The sequence below is a fragment of the Gavia stellata genome, chromosome 19, assembly GCF_030936135.1.
Source record: "Gavia stellata isolate bGavSte3 chromosome 19, bGavSte3.hap2, whole genome shotgun sequence".
NCBI classification, from domain to species: domain Eukaryota; kingdom Metazoa; phylum Chordata; class Aves; order Gaviiformes; family Gaviidae; genus Gavia; species Gavia stellata.
This window is the reverse complement of record NC_082612.1, coordinates 3,133,787-3,150,410: the sequence shown is the minus strand read 5'-3', so window position 1 is coordinate 3,150,410 and position 16,624 is coordinate 3,133,787. Positions and strand designations below refer to the sequence as shown.

Sequence of the window (16,624 nt, the reverse complement as noted above, 5' to 3'; positions counted from 1 at the left end):
CCCTAACAGGATGGATAAGAAACACCAAGCTCCGGTGTAGAGTTGTTACGAAAGTCACACCCCAGAAAATCCCGATTTCACATCCCAATATTTGCTGCCTGGGAGAAACGCTGGAAGAAGCCCACCCTATTGATCTCAGGAAGCTGCAGACGCTCATGGTGAGATGTATGGAACATTTTGAGGCCCTGAAAAAGTATCTTCAGATTTTGCAGGAGGACGGGGTAAGCACCTTTTTGATCGCCAATGAGAATGTGCTGGGTGCAGTGAAGAAAGGCAGCCTTAGTACCGCCATCGTAAAGCCGAACCTGTTGAGACCCACGTTGAAGTAGTCATGATGTGTGAAACGGTTCGCTTCCTAAATAATTCAATAGCAAAAAAAGTAGGGGCAGAAAGATTTTGGGGCTTATTGTGGTTCGATTTATCACTTCTCCCCGAGTTACTTCACTGCCAACAGCAAATGGCTTCCTTCTCGTTACTGAAAGATCATTCGAGAGAGACCTTGGGAAGAACAGTTGCGTTGGCCATCTCCGTTAGCCACCTAGACCACAACCACAACTGGTTTATGGGACTGCTTGGACATTTAAAGTTGGCCGCCAGGAAAGATTTGGGGAAAATGGCTCGTATCATGAGAATGTTGAAGAAAGACCATTGAGCACATGAAGTTTGTCTGTGCCAGGGAAGGGCACTTGGGCCTCTCACTGCCCATCCACCAAATGCTGAGGAACTGGAGGAAAATTCGCCGCTGTGAAATAAGGGGGACCGTGGCAGCTGACCCGCCCGGCGGCTGAAGAGGCATCGGTGAGTCTCAGACCTTGGCGTGCAACCTCAAACTCGTCTCTCGCCTGCCAGGCAGCAGAGATGCATGCTGTCTTCTGAACAGATAAAGCTTTAGATGCTTCAATCCTCACAGCAAAGCCATGTCCAGGGCAAGCTGTGCATCCTGACTCCCGTTTCTTAACCATATCCTTCCTTTAGTCCGCCCTGGGACCTTGGAGGAGGTGGCCAGCAGCAATGGGAGCGTGATCCAGAGGGGACCCTGCAGGTATGCTTCAAATTTACAACACCCCCTCAGTTTTTGCACGGCGGAGGATGTGCTGCAGGGCGCCCGCAGCATGCCCGGGTGGGTTTTCTCTCCACCAGGCTCACAGCCAACATCCAGATCACAGCATAGCGCCGCAGGCTCCTGCCTTCATCAATTTTCTCTCAGCAAGGCTTTTCAATTTTCACTGTCAGGGAGTCTGGTGAATATCCCCCATTGCTGCCTGACGAGCATTTCGGCAAGCTTTTTCCCTGCCACTCCTCTGCAGGGAAATCCGTGCCTCTTCCCGAGAGCTCGCTTTTCCAATAAAGCACATCAGGCTGATCCGAGGATGGTCCTGCTTCAGGCTGCAAAAGCCGTAGGTGGGAGGTTTTGCAGGTCCTTCGCTGACGCTGGGAAGAGGACCCGCCATCTCAGATCAATATCTAAGAAACCTCTTTAGTTCCTGATAAGGAGCCAAAAGAAATACATCTATTCAAGCTTTCTGTTTAGGCTTTCCCTATTAAACATTTTAATGGTGGTCAGGAATCAGAAGAGACCAGCACCCCCCTCCCCACAACCCCCTTTCAGGTAGCTGTCGAGAGTGATGAGGTCTCCCCTCAGCCTCCTCTTCTCCAGACTGAACACCCCCAGCTCCCTCAGCCGCTCCTCATCAGACTTGTGCTCCAGACCCCTCACCAGCTCCATCGCCCTTCTCTGGACACACTCCAGCACCTCTATGTCCTTCTTGGAGTGAACTGGGAGTTCAGCCCAAAACTGAACACAGGATTCGAGGTGCGGCCTCACCAGCGCCGAGTACAGGGGCACGATCACCTCCCTGCTCCTGCTGGGCACACCATTTCTGACACAGGCCAGGATGCCGTTGGCCTTCTTGGCCACCTGGGCACACTGCTGGCTCACATTCAGCCGGCTGTCGACCAACACCCCCAGGTCCTTTTCCGCCGGGCAGCTTTCCAGCCACTCGTCCCCAAGCCTGGAGCGTTGCATGGGGTTGTTGTGACCCAAGTGCAGGACCCGGCACTTGGCCTTGTTGAACCTCACACAACTGGCCTCGTCCCATCGATCCAGCCTGTCCAGATCCCTCTGCAGAGCCTTCCTGCCCTTCAGCAGATCATCACTCCTGCCCAAATGACACTAGAAGCAGCCTCCTGAGTCACAGGTAGCGTAGGAAGGGTATGTGGAGATGGGGTCAGTGTCCGTCCTGACAGCGAGTTCCCCTTTCCCCCACGCACAGCTCCGGGTCAGCCTCTGCCCGATGGCTCCGGCCTCCCCCGGCGTCTGTCCCCCGCAGACCTCGGCCCCCCACGCTGCCGGGAGCCGGCTTCTACCACAGGCCAGGCCCACCCGGGCCGGCTGCACGCCCGGCCTCCCCCCGCCTCGTCACGTTAAACCCCAAAGGCGGTGACAGGGGTCGGCCCGCGGACCGGCCCGCGCCCCGTTAGGCCCCTGCCGCCACCCGAGGGGGACGGGGCCCGGCTCCCGCCTCGCCTCCCTCGTACCCGCTTCACCCCAACCCGCCGCGGCGGAGGGGATCCGCCACCGCTGGGGGGGTCCGGGGGCTGAGGGGGAGCGGCGCGGCGGCGGCCGCCTGACAGGAGGCGGCGACGGTTACGGCGAGGGGCGGGGCCCTGGGGGGGAGGCGTGGCTCGCGCGTGCGCCGCGGCGTCCCGGAAGTGCGCGCAGGTCACGCGGGGTGGGTGTGGCGGAAGTGCGCAGGACCGGGAAGGGGAGGGGGGGGAACCGCCATTACGCGGAGCGGAGCAGGCCTCGCGTCCCGGGGGTTGCGCTGTCACACGTTAGGCGGGCCCGGGCCTTGTGGGCCCCGAGCGCGGCGGGGCCCTGCCCGGCCCGGCCCGGCCCCACGCGGCGGGCAGCGCCGCCGCCATGGAGGAGAAGGGTTTCGCCAAGGAGCTGGACCAGTGGATCGAGCAGCTGAACGAGTGCCGGCAGCTGAGCGAGAGCCAGGTCCGCAGCCTCTGCGAGAAGGTGAGTGCGGACCCCGCGGGGCCGCGCTGGGCCGGGCCCGGCTTCGCCTCGTCTCTAGGGCCCGGTGCTGGCGGCAGGTGACTCCCCGGCCGGCAGCACTGCAAGCCGGAGGGGTTTGGCTCGGGGCTGGGGCTTGCCATAGCTCAGCCCCGCTGCTGGGGAGCTGCGGGCAAGGCGCACGGAAAATGGCAGTGGGAATGTGAGGGATGCTGTGACGGGGAAACAGGTCCGCTTCTCCTCGCTGTGAGGCCATGATGCTGCATGTAGTATATCTGAGACTGGGACTCCTCTTGTATACAGTGGCAGTCTATTTCTAGCGTCAAAAATGCCACGGTTATAGGATTTTTATCCCTTATAACTGCCCTCAATAGTATATTTTTTACCTTTTGGCTTTGGGTTCATCTAAGCAGCTGGAGAGGCTCAGGGGCATTCTGTGCAGAGAGGAATCTGTTCTGTCTTTCAGGGGCGTCACGTTGCACTTCTCCCTTGCGTCTCCTTACGCGTAGTAGCCACATGCTAAAAAGTCGACCCTAAATCAATGAGGAAGCCTTCTGACATCCGATGTGTAATCTAGGAAAGCAGAGGGGGATAAGAGACAAGCTGTAATGCCGACCTAAACAGAGGCTTACAAGCCGCTGAGGGAGACTGAAATAGAATGAGAAAAGGTTGGATAAAGGACACCGTCTGCTATTTTGGACTGTGGTTTGGCCAGTCCTTTGGCAAATTCCTGTTTGAACTTGTTTAGTGTAGACTGTTGAGAGTCTGGTTTGGTTTTTTTTTCCCCATCAAGAGACAGATCTTTAGACTTGTGTTGGATTTTATCTGAGAGGTTAAATACCTCTGTGTGAACACTCCCTCAATACTGCAATCTAAGTTAGGATTTTCTTTGGACTTGGCAAAATATGGCAGTTCAAGAATTCACGTGGTAACAAATGTAGTGACAAAGATTATTCTTTCTGTTTGCTTCTTATCTCAGTGACCAGCAAAGACCATTGCTGCGCATCAGGTGGTCCAGAGAAGCTCTCAGCTTCCTTTCTTGTATGGACTGATAGTTATGAGGGGCAGAGAGCAGAGTAGTTAGTTGGCGGTTCCCTTTAGCACTATATTGCTGATGGTGAACTTGGTTTTGTCACATTATTACCTGTGTGTCTTGCTTAGTTTTCTCAGAAGTGGAACATGTTTTCTGATGCCTGTTCATGGCAACACATTTTGGCCAGTGACTATCTCAGCACCAACGCCAGAAGATGCAGCTATTTCCTTCTATCGGATCCTCGGTAGACTGCCGCAGTGATAAGATCTGAACGGTAGAGAGGGTCTGTGCTGCGGCCTTGTAACGTGCCAGGGTGCTCATCGGAAAGGTAGGAGCTGTTTGTATGCAGGACTCCAGGCTCTGGCTTCCTGGCTAATGTTTTCACCACTGGTCCTGACATCTAGCTAGCCCCCACCCAGCATCTGTTTTCTTTCCCCCTTTCCCTTTTTTATCCCATGCTGGGGCTGTCCGTTTGTTTTACGACCCTTTCTCTAGAGCTCCATCAGTTCCGAGGGAGTGTGGTGAGAAGGGCTGGTGCGGCAGCAGGGAGCGACAGCAGTGCCTTGAAGAGTAGATGTGTCTTGAAGAGTGAGTAAGAGGTGCTGTCTCCTGCGTGAGGCGCAGCTAATAAGCCTAAAAGAATTTATTAGCATGATCTGTGCCCTGTTCCAAGCATTGCTGGTTGAGAACTGCTGTTCTAACCAGCAAGCTGTTACAGAAAACCATTTCCCTTCTACTCCGGCTGCGTTGTTAATTAAGGAGCTGTGGCTGCTGTGTTTGAGAAGCTGGAGGACAATGCCAGCAGACTGTGGCTGTACGTCAGGGCTCGCGCAGCAAATAGGGAGAGTGGCAGCTCAGCACACTGTGTTGCAGGGTGTTTGTCATCCAGCTGACGGGTAGGAGCCTTGAACCTGTGGTTCATGGCGTGAAATGAACGGCATGTATCGCAGCACCTTGTTCTTTAAGGGTGCTGATAACTGCTCGAAACAACTTGGGTATGAAGTAAATACTCTGCGATGCTCTTAATAGGCTTATTAATAAGTTTTTGGGGAGTGGTTATATCACCCAGCTGGTAGTGGAAAGGAGCCTTCAAAAACTTCTGGGTGTGCAGGCTTGGTTTTGGTGCAAAGCAGCCCTGCCAGAAAGCTGGTTTAGTTTGTTTCCTTGAGATAATATTTGGAGAAACCCTTACCAACCTTGTCTCACTTCTTAGCTCTCCTTTTTTTGTGACTTAATTTCTAAGAGGCCAAGCACCATAGTACCTCTTGTCTCAGATTTAAATTTGTGGAAGAGTTCGGTAGTTAAAAAAAAAAGGTATAAATCAAAGTGAGGGGAAAAAAGAAACCCAAAGAAACAAATCCCATACTTGCCTGTGTGGGTCATTCTTGTTTTTAATTGCTGGCGTAATGGACAGTCATGAGGGAAATACGGGACATAGCTAGGGTTGATGAGGGTATGCCAAATTATTCTGCACTCTGAAAGTTCTTTAAATTTGCACCTGTAAATATCACATTCTGTCTTCACCTGCCCAGTTACGACATAATTTTGGCAGCTAATCAGTCTTGTGTTCTTCGTGCGGTTAATCAAGATGTCATCTCAAGACAACGTGAAAACACTTGTTTCCCGTTCTGCTGGTCTTTAAAACGAAATCTAGCTAAAATCATGCTGATATTTAAAGGATAATAGAAGGACAAACAATTATGATCATTGCTGGAGCTTGTAGACATGACAAATGTTCCAGCATGTTGGGGAAATGTGTGTCGGATGTCTTGCATCTCATACTACTTCTCTTAACACCATGGTCTTAGACTCTCTTTATGGCAGTTGTTAAAACCTTTTCCCACTCTCATTAAATAGGCAGTGAAGATCTATAGAGTTGTGCCTTGGATTATGTCTGCACTTCATCCGCGGTGTCGTGGTGGTTTTCTGTGCTGCTGCTAGCCTTGAAATTGTTAACTTGGGTACTGGTAGCAGAGTAGTGCTGGCTGTATCGAACTGCCTTTGAACTTGCACAGGTTTGCAACCTGTTTTTGGACAGCTAAAGTCAGGCTAAAAGGCCAAGAAGTTGGGTTCATTTAATAGGAAGCGCTCCCAAGTTTGGACATGGAAATCTCTGAATACTTACGTTTTCAAGTTCAAGTCAGGTCAGCAAATGAATTCTGGTGCAGGTGAGGGAGTTGAGAGCCATCCTACTTATCCCGGGGAAAAGGGTTTTTCACCAAGGTAATAAAATGGGATATGAAAGAAGGCAAGTAAAAGGCTGGCTCTTAAATTAAACACAGGCAAGCAGCCATCCATAACTGTCTCTATCATGGTAGCTGCTTTTTTCTATCCCGTTCTTTGGAGGTGCAAGAACGGTTACAGTCTCAGTGGTGTGAGCAGCTTGAGAGCTTTGTGTTGTGAAGTGGTGGGAGGAGAAGGATTCTAATCGCTAGTGAAGACTTGGGTTTCTTGTACTGTTATTGAATGGTAATTGTAAACTGATTCTTCAAACCAAGCAGCAGGCACCAGTTGATGCTGTAGGGAGTATTGCTGCTACTGGTACATACCTATGATGATTCTGCCCTCTGAGATGATTTCATCTAAGAATAATTTTAGGAGAATGAGTTAGCAAGCTCTTCTGCGCTAATTGGTGAAATTAGTATGAGTGATAGAGCCAAGTAGCATCCTGGACGCTGTTCAAACCATGAAATTCCGAGTGTTGTGTTGAGTTGTGGCCAGGAATATTTCACCTCTCCAGCGATGACGCTCATCCCAGGGTATGCTAGCCCAGGTGACTCTAGGAGCACGTGTGCACCTTGACAGTCCCTGTCACTCTTGAGGCTCCAGGGTGTTACCCGCTGCCTTGCTGCTGAAGGGCAAGACAGCTCCATCCCTCTGGCTTCCATCTCATTTGGGGAGAATCTAGCTGGTTCTTGTTCAGGCCAAGCTCCTTGAGATTTTAATATCCTCAGCACATTTGTTGACTTAGTAGTTTGATCTGTAACAGCTGATGGAATGACGGTTCAGTTGAGTTTTGGTCAGAAACTCCATGGCTGGCTTCTCTGATTCCTGAAGTAAGAGTCTCTACGGGTCAAACTGAGCTTGTGGTGCAGTAAATGAATATTCCAGAAGGAGCTGAGTTTCTGTGCTCTCAAGGATCTTGTATGCAAAGCAGATGCTTGGGGTCTTTGGTTTTCCTTAGAGAAAGCACGGTAATGAAAATCTACCTCCTGGTTGGATCATAATCCCCTCAGCCATGGAATCGGCCTACACAATTACCGTAGACAAATCGGAACAGCGTAATAGTTGATGTGGATTTGATTGTTAAGTCTCTCACAGAGGGATTAGTCTCCTGGTGATCCCGACGGTAGTCTCAAAGCCAGTGAAGCATCTTAGGTTTCGGAGCAGCACGTTAGTGGGTTGTGTTCAAGCCCTGAGATGGCTCAGTTTCCTCTTGCAAGGCCAACGCAGTAAATTATTTGGACGTGCATTCTCCAGCCTCCCTCCGCGCAGACTGAGGACTGGACAGCAGACAAGCTTGTGTTCTAGTCTGCAAAGGTGATCTACAGAATCTGAAACTGGGAAAGAGAGAGGAGCTGAGATGATGGGTAAGCTCACAGACAGCAAACAGTCTACTCTTCAAAGTAATTTTGAGCACAGACATGGTAACTTATGCTTAATGGAGGTTTATTTAATAAAAATACCTAAAAGCTGCTGCTTCTTATTCTGATCTGGATATGGTTTTCATCCAAAACAATTGGGACACATGCTTAGGAAGCTGATTAGTCACAGTTTTCTGAAACAAAGGTAGCTAAAATATGACTTTAAGTCATAGTTATTTAACAGCCTTCTGAAGTAAGTAAATGACGATAATGCAGGGCAGCTTACTTGCATCAGGTTTTTTTATCCTTGTTTTGTAATGGTGCTTTTGTTATTTTAAGACATTTGACTTAAGCGTTAGCTCTGCATAGTGGAATATGCAAGCAGAGTGCACTGGTTAGTTGTTGCTTTCCTGAGGTGTTTTTAATGAGGCTTTAGATTTTAAAGGTCTTGTTCTGCATTAGAAAGTCACGTGAGGGCAAACTTCTGTGGCCAGCCGAGCTGAGCTCCCAAGCCTGATTTGAGGCAGCTCTGCAGTGTTAAAGCGGCAGACTTAATCTGTTCATGTGCAAGTATGTTTGTCTATGTAGTAAGCTAAAATAGGCTACACGGTAACAGCTGGTAGGCAGCTTAAGAAGCTGCTGCTCTTCTGCTGCTAGCTCCTCCTTTCTCGTGAGGGGAAACTTGTAGTTTTTCCTAGTACCAAAATTTCGGGACTTGGCCTGGACCACCTTCCTAAGATGAATTCAACGTGAGTATGTTTGCCCTATTACTGTGCAAAAGGAGCTCTTCTCTGTTGCCTATGTTGCTTTACCTGTACATGTTCTCAGGATGGGTGCTTGGGTTTTCTGGGCAGATCAGAGAGGCGGAGAGTGATGATGTGGCTGAGACACTGGTAAGGATGTATGGTATCTGTACAGCGTCCTGCGTCTTTTCCCTGGAGGTTTGAAGTAAGTGTATTTCTTCTTACGCATCTGGGAAGGAAGCAGTATGCGTGATGAGAAAAGGCAGAAAATACCTCACACCTCTTGTGTTTAAGTTAGCTCCAGCTGACAACGAAACCCCGTCTGTTGCTTTGTGCAAGTCAGAACTCACTGAGCAGCTGTTTTGTGACTTTTATATTTCTCTCTCCCCGAGGGAAGAAGCTCTCAAAAGGTGCTATAGGTACTTGTAAAGATACTTGAACAGAATTTGATTTCTACTCTTGCACTCAAAGACGCAACATGTTCAGCAGTTTCCCATCGCTTTAGGTAAACCCCGTGTCATGGAGTCCACGTGCAGGATGTGTTTTGGAGGATCGGTGTCACATCCCTCAAGTTACGTACTACGCAAGGGGCACGCTGGATGCTGTTCAAGCCCTTGAGTGCTTGGGTTTTAGTTATTCTTCCCAAATACGTGCTTTCCCTGAAAGAGGCAAGGCAACTAACGTTTGAACATGACACAGGCGTCCTCAGGGAGCCCACTGAGGGTGTCCTCGGTAAGCAGCTTCTTGGTGGTAGCAGCAGGTGGGAGCTACATCATCCTGAGCTATGGGACTTAGCGATGAATAGCTAGATCATTGCCTGCTGGTGACTGTTCAGCGCTGGTGATCTTTCATCCCTTGAGTCCAAATCGGACCGAGCCTATCTGTGGGTGTTCTCTGTGCCTCAGATGTGCCTGGAGTGCTGATTTGTCTCAGTTGATGAGCTGGAGGCAGCAAAACAAACATGATATTTGATAACGATAATAATGTAATGCAGATAGGCTACATTACATGGCTCTAATTAGCAGAGGAACTGCTGGGTGTAGAGGAAGAGATTACTAAATCCAGGGATGCCATCCCTCCATCTGTGGTCATTTTGTTGCCAGCTGGGTACAGCCAGGGAAGCTGGTTGTGGCTCCATATGTTTAAATTGCCTCTGACTTTGCTTTTCCAGTTGTATGTGACCTGCCTTTAGAACTTGTTAAACTGTTGTCCTTGGAAGAGGATTGGATATCTGGCAGACAAAAAGTGCCCTGGGCGAGAGAAGCACCTCTTGCATATGCAGTTATGTTCTGTGCCAGGTTAGTAAAGTGAAGCTTAGGAATACTTGTTTTCCTCTGTAGCTTAAGCAAGAAGAAGGTATCTGCCCCTCTGCAAGGGAAATAGATTTGTTAGTTCCCATGTGTTCCGGGAATGTGCAGAGAAGGTTCCTTTTCCTCACGTACGGCTCCAGTCGTCTCGTACTCACCGCAGTGCAATCTGAAAGCGCAGTACCTGCAGAGAGCTGGGGCAGCCTCGTCAACCCCTGGCACTGGCGCTTGTGTTGGTTATTATTTGGCAGAGTAACACAGCTCAGCTCATCTGGTGCTGTAGTGGTTGCCCAGCGTTTCTGCCAGAGAGCCACTTTGTCATGTACAGCCTTTCTTAACATCTCTGCTCAGCAATCACGCGATGAGCTGGCATTGTCGATATGGAACGAACACGCTGTTCATAGTGCTGTTTTCATGGTGCGAACCCGCTGCTGCGAAATCCTGGTCTTGGGAGAGCACTTGACGTTTATGGGAGTGCAGCGATGGGGGGAAGCCTGAGGGATCCCAGAGGAGGAAGGCAGTGAGGAGTAGCTGTCAGCGCTGGCAGAAGAGATGTTCCAGCCTGCTGCTGTGTTGCCAGCGAAGGTGGCAACGCGAATGGTTCCACATGGCTGCGTGGGATTGAGAGCAATCCATTGAGCAACTGAGATGGTAGTCAGACTGAAATGTGGCAGGAGGGAGTCTGTCTGCAAGTGCATCGCTGCAAGTCGGATGACTTCTATCAGAAGTCTAGGAGGTCGTAGTTTTCCTACTAGTGTAAGTATCAAATAATATCTAGCTTTATGTGTGCTTTTGCAAATCAAGTTGTTAAAAAAAACGTTATAGTTGCCTGGGTGGCGTGCACTATCTCCTCTGGTGTTTCTACCCTTACAGCAGATGGCAAGAGTATTGGCTAATCTCTGTTCATGCGAGTTTCACACTGAACTCTTGCTGGCAGGACATGGGTTGGTCTGCAACACTGAGGGGACAGCTGTCGTTCTTGAGGTAAAAGCTTCTAGGTATTGTGAAACTGAATAGCACTTGACTTTGGCGGTCAGATTAGAGTGCTGAACAGGCCTGAGCTGTGTTGAACACGTAGATGGAGAAATCTGTCAAAATCTGTATGTTAAAAAATAATCAGTTGTGCTTAGGAAGATAATATCTGCCTGTGATGCTTATGAAGCTCACTGGAATAGTGCTTCATCTTGTCTGCACTTGAGAAATGTTTGGAAGAAGCACAGGATTCATGGGTGAACCCTAACGATGATGGAAGTCGTATAGCCGGTGCAAGTCTTGAAGTTCACACTGCTTCATTTCGGGGGAGGCTGGGAATTAACTTGTTCAGTTACTTCTTTGAATTTGTCTGTCAGTGCTTGTTGTACAGTAAGGTCTTAATGACCTGGCCTCACAGGAGCAAACCTGCTTGTCTTTGTGCACAGGGATTTGTAAAATGCACTTTTGTCTTTGTTTACCCAACAAACTGTTTTTCCAGTGGTCAGCTTGAGCTACTGGAGTGAAATCGGGTTTCCAGTGCGAATGTGGTGGAATAACTTTTGCACCTGCTTATGGAGGAGCTTCCTACCTTTTTGTCCTAAATGTGTTTTTCTTGCCAGGCTAAAGAAATTCTTACGAAAGAATCAAATGTGCAAGAGGTACGTTGCCCCGTCACCGTTTGTGGGGATGTCCACGGTCAATTCCACGACCTTATGGAACTCTTTAGAATTGGTGGGAAATCACCAGACACAAATTACCTGTTCATGGGAGACTACGTGGACAGAGGCTATTACTCGGTGGAAACGGTGACTCTTCTAGTAGCGTTGAAGGTATGGTTTGACAGCTTTTCTACAGCAGCCTGGGGTAAAACTGCGCTTTCGGGGAGTTTTGAAAGAATTGCTCCTCCCATGGATGCCGCCGTTGGCTTGAGCTAAAAGGATGTAAATTGAAATGCGTTAATGGGCACGTGCTGTTCTAGAACAGAGCTGAGTGCTTGACTGCTGTTTGAAATATTCTATTACTGTTTCTTTCCACATTGATGGTACGATTCTTGTGTTAAAGAAGGGTTTTCTTTGTCAATAGGTGCGTTACCCAGAACGCATTACAATACTGAGGGGCAATCACGAAAGCAGACAAATTACACAAGTGTATGGCTTCTATGATGAATGTCTGCGAAAGTACGGCAACGCCAATGTCTGGAAGTATTTCACAGATCTGTTTGATTATCTTCCGCTTACAGCTCTAGTAGATGGCCAGGTAAGCCTCGAATAAGGAGAACGCTCCATTTCATAGAGTTATGCAGACTGTATTGTCTGACCTTTACATGAACAGTCTCAAACAAACTCCCTTAATTTGTGATCCGAATTTTTTTAAAGCCCATGTGCTTATTGTGGGTTTGGGGAATAATTTAGTGAGGTGTTAATACAAGTTGAAGGTGCGGGAAGGCTTTTGATTCTGCTGCCAGGGGAACGGCAGGGTATTGCATGTATGGTTCATTTAAAATGACTGCTCAACAAGTGGGGATCCTCTTGTGATGCGTTAGATGCGAGTTGAGTTGTGGCCATGAGGCAAGATACTCTTAAAATGGAAGGCATGGTATCTTTGCTGTTGCTCTGATCCCTGTATGCAAGGTGCAGCCTTTTAGTTTTGTTTCCTTCTGTGGGAATTAAATTTGCGTTCCCTGCTGCGAGAAGAATGATAAGAGAATTAAGAACAGCTATTTCTGAGATCAGTCTTCCCATAACAATATGCACTGAATGGATTGCTTTTTTTTTTTCCGGAACAGATATTCTGTCTCCACGGTGGCCTCTCTCCATCCATAGATACACTGGATCATATCAGGGCTCTGGACCGCCTGCAGGAAGTTCCACATGAGGTAACAGGAAAGGAAATGCATCATAGACTTAGATATCGGTTGGTGGAAAATGCGAACGTAATCGCACATTGAAATCCATTTAAACAGTGAGACACACGGTTACACAGCAGATTATTGCCTTTCTAAGAGCTAGGGCAGATGAACATACATTTGGGCAAAACGCACACAAGTCCCATGTGCTTTGATTACAGCAATCTACCAAAGGAGAGCTATGGGGTTTTCACAGCTGTTTTTCACAGAATCCCGGGATTTTTTGACTGTCACGCTGACTCAAAGAATAGTATTTGGCAGGGGAAGGTGTTTACTACCTTCAGCATCATCACAGACTTGCTTGTGAACAGACAACCACCATGTGAAGCTATGTTGTGTCACCATCCTTCCTCCCCAGCTAATCCTTTCTTTTGTGGTGTTTCACTTTGTTCATCACTTTTCTGAGGGCCTGAGATCAGGACTGAAGAAACCACCTTCTGAGCTCCTAGGGTAGCAAATGGCTCCTTAATGTTGGAGTAGTTGGGGCTTAAAATGGACTTGAATGTTCCCTGATTAAAATGAACTCTTGTCCTGCAGTGTCTTCAGCATAACAGCAAGAACAATGCAGTGAGGTCTGCCCAAGCCTTCCAAAACCCTGAAATAAGCTGTGTAAATTACTTCCAGAATCGGGGGGCTACCTGATGGGACGTCAACCTGTAGTTAGGTGTAATGATTATATTGTTGCTCTGGGCTTTTCCCCAGTCCTGTGCTGCGGATCTGTGTGCTGAAATCTGGCTGTGCTGAGGGCTTCCACATGTAATCAGTGTGATCCCTACTGCAGAGCTCAGATCAGTGGGCAGGAAACAGCAGCAGGCTTGGATAAATACTGGAGTGTCTTTACTGCCCCTTAGTAGCTCAGGAAGATAAACCGCTGAGCTTCATTTGTGACTGTTAGAAAGCATTTTTGAATACGTCAAGTCCAGCAATAGACTGTTCAGGAGAGGAAATTAAATAATTAATACCCTGCCAGAAGGGCTGCTGAAGGCTTAACATCAATCTCTGGAACAGTTAGTTCATAGCCTCCTACGGGTGGTTTCCCTGTCTTTAGTTTATTGCAACTTGGCTGGCACCAATGAACCCATTGTGTATCCTTGGACGTGCATACCTTCTCATGTGGCCTTTTTTATTATGCTGTGAGAGTCAGGAGTAAGAATGTGGATCTGCTCTCCGTGTCTTTGTATCTCTGACTAGTTGAAGTGAAATGGTAAACGCTGCGCGTGGAAGAGGCGGTGGGAACAGTTTTCTGGTTACATGGACTCCTTTCTCAGTCAGCTGTTTACGTACTCATTTCTTTGGGAAGGATGCTGACTGATACAGTGAGTAACTAGCCGATATTATGTGTGTTAAATAAACTCATGTGCCTTGTGCAGAGAAAGACATGCTGGCAGTCTTTTTACTGTAAATAAAATACATTTTAAAAGTGGCTTTTTATAACGGTCTTGCTAATGATCTAATGAAGAATACTGTATCTTTTTCAAGGGTCCGATGTGCGACCTGTTATGGTCGGATCCGGATGATCGTGGCGGCTGGGGTATATCTCCACGTGGTGCTGGCTACACGTTTGGGCAAGATATTTCCGAAACATTTAACCATGCCAATGGTCTCACACTGGTCTCCCGTGCTCACCAACTTGTCATGGAGGTAGGGCAAGCACTCTGCTAGCTGGGGCTAACAAAACATAGTTGGGGATTCTTGTCTCCTCTGTGAGACCTTCTGCTGACGGGTTTGCATAAGCTGACACCTAAATGTTACGCAGGTGAATACCAAAGAGGGACTTGAATGATGTGAAAACAACAAGCAACATGAAATGATGTGTTTTGACCCGCGATGTAAACAAGGGGATGTGCTGCCCTTCCCGCCCAAGTAAATTGCCAAAGGGACCTTGTCACACCCCATTTGTGGAAGTAATAATCTCCTTACACGCTGACTGCTCTACTTAGACTGCTGCTGCGTTAAACAGGCTGTCCTATAATACTTGGCAGTCAGACGTGACAGGGATTAAGCCATAATTTCAGCTGTTGATAGGCTATTCTTGTACGTCTTGCTGGAAAAATGCCAGGTGGGTCAATGGAGCGGAGGTATTTTTAAAATCTGGTTCAAGTAGATCCTTTCAGTAGTGCTGTGTGTCAGAAGTCGCTTGCATCTAGCAGGCAAATTCTCATTTGTGGTGGATGAAAGCTGAAGGCATACCTAAAAATCTCGAGGTTTCTTTGTGGTGTAATCCACAATTTGTATACAGAATGGATAAACACGAGTAACGAACAGCTGATCTCTCTGTAGAGCGGTTGAAGCTGGTTTCGCTGGATAACTACCGCTTGTTCTTGGGGTAGAGTACGTCTTTTAAAACGAAACGGAGTCAGTTGGAAATACTTACGAGAAGTCTACAGTTTCACAAACGCCTTGGATCGTTTCAGCCCTTAAGAGGAACTTCAGACGGGCTGAGGTTTGAGGTTTAACAGAGACCTTTTTTTCCTCTTTTTCTGGCAGGGTTATAATTGGTGCCACGACCGAAATGTGGTTACCATTTTCAGTGCACCCAATTACTGTTACCGTTGCGGGAACCAGGCTGCTATCATGGAACTAGATGACACTTTAAAATATTCCTTGTGAGTAACCTGGCTTGGGCTGTTCTCTCTTCTAAGCGGTTGGTATTGTGAGGAATGTCGGATCCTTTCCAAAGGGGTTCTTTTGTGAAAAGCCAGCTCAAACCACTCTGGAATTAACGTTGTGTGCTCTACCTGCAAGAATATCTAAAAATAAGTAGTGAGTTAAGCTCTTAAAAGCTTATCTTGGGTACTGCGCTATCTCTTCTTCCTGGCTCTGTGGAGAGTTGGAGCTTCTGCATTTTCTTAATCCCTCTATTGCCCAAGCTTGGTGGAGAGAATACAGATGGATTTATGTATTTGTTTTTATTTTTGGTAGCACTAGGCTTTGTAAAGATGGGTGAGAGGGTTTGAATTGTGCCTTCAGTTGAGCTCCTGTGAAAGTAGCAAAGGGCTGCTGAAGTGCTGACTGTTGGGTAGTGTTCGCTCCGCGAGCAGCATTTCGACCAGCCGATGAGGTTTAACTCCCTTGGATGCTTGCTTTGGGACCTGGAACGTTTTATGTGGAAGCAACTGGGATGAGTAAAGCAATAGCAGCAGGAGAGCAAGGCCAGTGTTTATTGTGTCATTGGAAAACACCTTGTGGCGGGGGGAAAATGATCCCTTTTTCTTTCCTGCAGCCTCCAGTTTGACCCAGCACCTCGTCGTGGAGAGCCTCATGTTACCCGTCGTACCCCAGACTACTTCCTATAAACCTCTCCTAACCTTTGTAGAAGGAAGTACACCTGGCATTTTAAAGAGCAACAATATTTACACGTTTCTGTAAGAAATCGGGGTTCGTCTCAACTTAAAATCCCCATCATGGACCAAAATGTGCCATACAGAGGACGAAGAGCGTTTAGCACAACTTGAGACTGAATTCCTTACAACACTATATATATATCCTGTACCCATCAGCCCAACAGTCAGTTTGCCTGCTGTATTTGTAGTCATTGTTTTTCTTCTGGACTGTTCAGAGAGGAAAAGGTAACTTTAGTCACACTTCCATCTCCTTTGACGCTTCTTGGTAAAATTTTAGTTCTAGTGTTTGACTGGCATGAATTAGAGTTTGTTTTGGAGGGAAATGCTCACTAACTTCTTCCCCCGCCACTCTTGATTTTATTGAAAGACCCATCGACTTAACTGGAGAAAGGAAGCGATTCCTGCTTGGGAGTACGTTGTCATAACACGGATAGAAGCGTTCCCGTTTTAGCTCGATTCCCGTGTCGATCCTGCCTTTTTTTTTTTTTTCTTTTTTTTGATTCCTTTTGTCTTCTTTTGTTACTTTCCCTCTCCCCTCTGTATATTTGTCCGGGAAGTGCTTGCAATCCTCCTCGCTGTACCTGAACCAATAAACTTGCCATTGTCAGCCCCAAACCCTGCTGCTGTGTTCGATGGGGCGGGCCCGGGGGGGGGGGTGTGGCTATGGGGCGGGGCTTGGGGGCGGGGCGGGGCTCGGGGGCGGGGCCCCGGGG

The 16,624-nt window shown here is 48.2% G+C and overlaps 1 protein-coding gene across 1 annotated transcript; it reads left to right on the top strand.

Moving 5' to 3' along the window:
* The first annotated feature begins 2,905 nt into the window (after positions 1 to 2,905).
* On the top strand, positions 2,906 to 16,520 carry PPP2CB (protein phosphatase 2 catalytic subunit beta). The gene is made up of 7 exons (XM_059826957.1): positions 2,906 to 3,025; positions 11,282 to 11,491; positions 11,745 to 11,918; positions 12,448 to 12,537; positions 14,047 to 14,208; positions 15,055 to 15,173; positions 15,791 to 16,520. The coding sequence occupies exons 1-7, from the start codon at positions 2,924 to 2,926 to the stop codon at positions 15,861 to 15,863; spliced, it is 930 nt and encodes a 309-aa protein (XP_059682940.1). The 5' UTR covers positions 2,906 to 2,923; the 3' UTR covers positions 15,864 to 16,520.
* The last annotated feature ends 104 nt before the right edge of the window (positions 16,521 to 16,624 follow it).

Coding starts and splice junctions, on each gene's coding strand:
- PPP2CB (XM_059826957.1), top strand. CDS start 2,924: ATGGAGGAGAAGGGTTTCGCCAAGGAGCTGGACCAGTGGATCGAGCAG. Junction 11,492..11,744: donor CTCTTCTAGTAGCGTTGAAG/GTATGGTTTGAC, acceptor CTTTGTCAATAG/GTGCGTTACCCAGAACGCAT. Junction 14,209..15,054: donor CTCACCAACTTGTCATGGAG/GTAGGGCAAGCA, acceptor TTTTTCTGGCAG/GGTTATAATTGGTGCCACGA.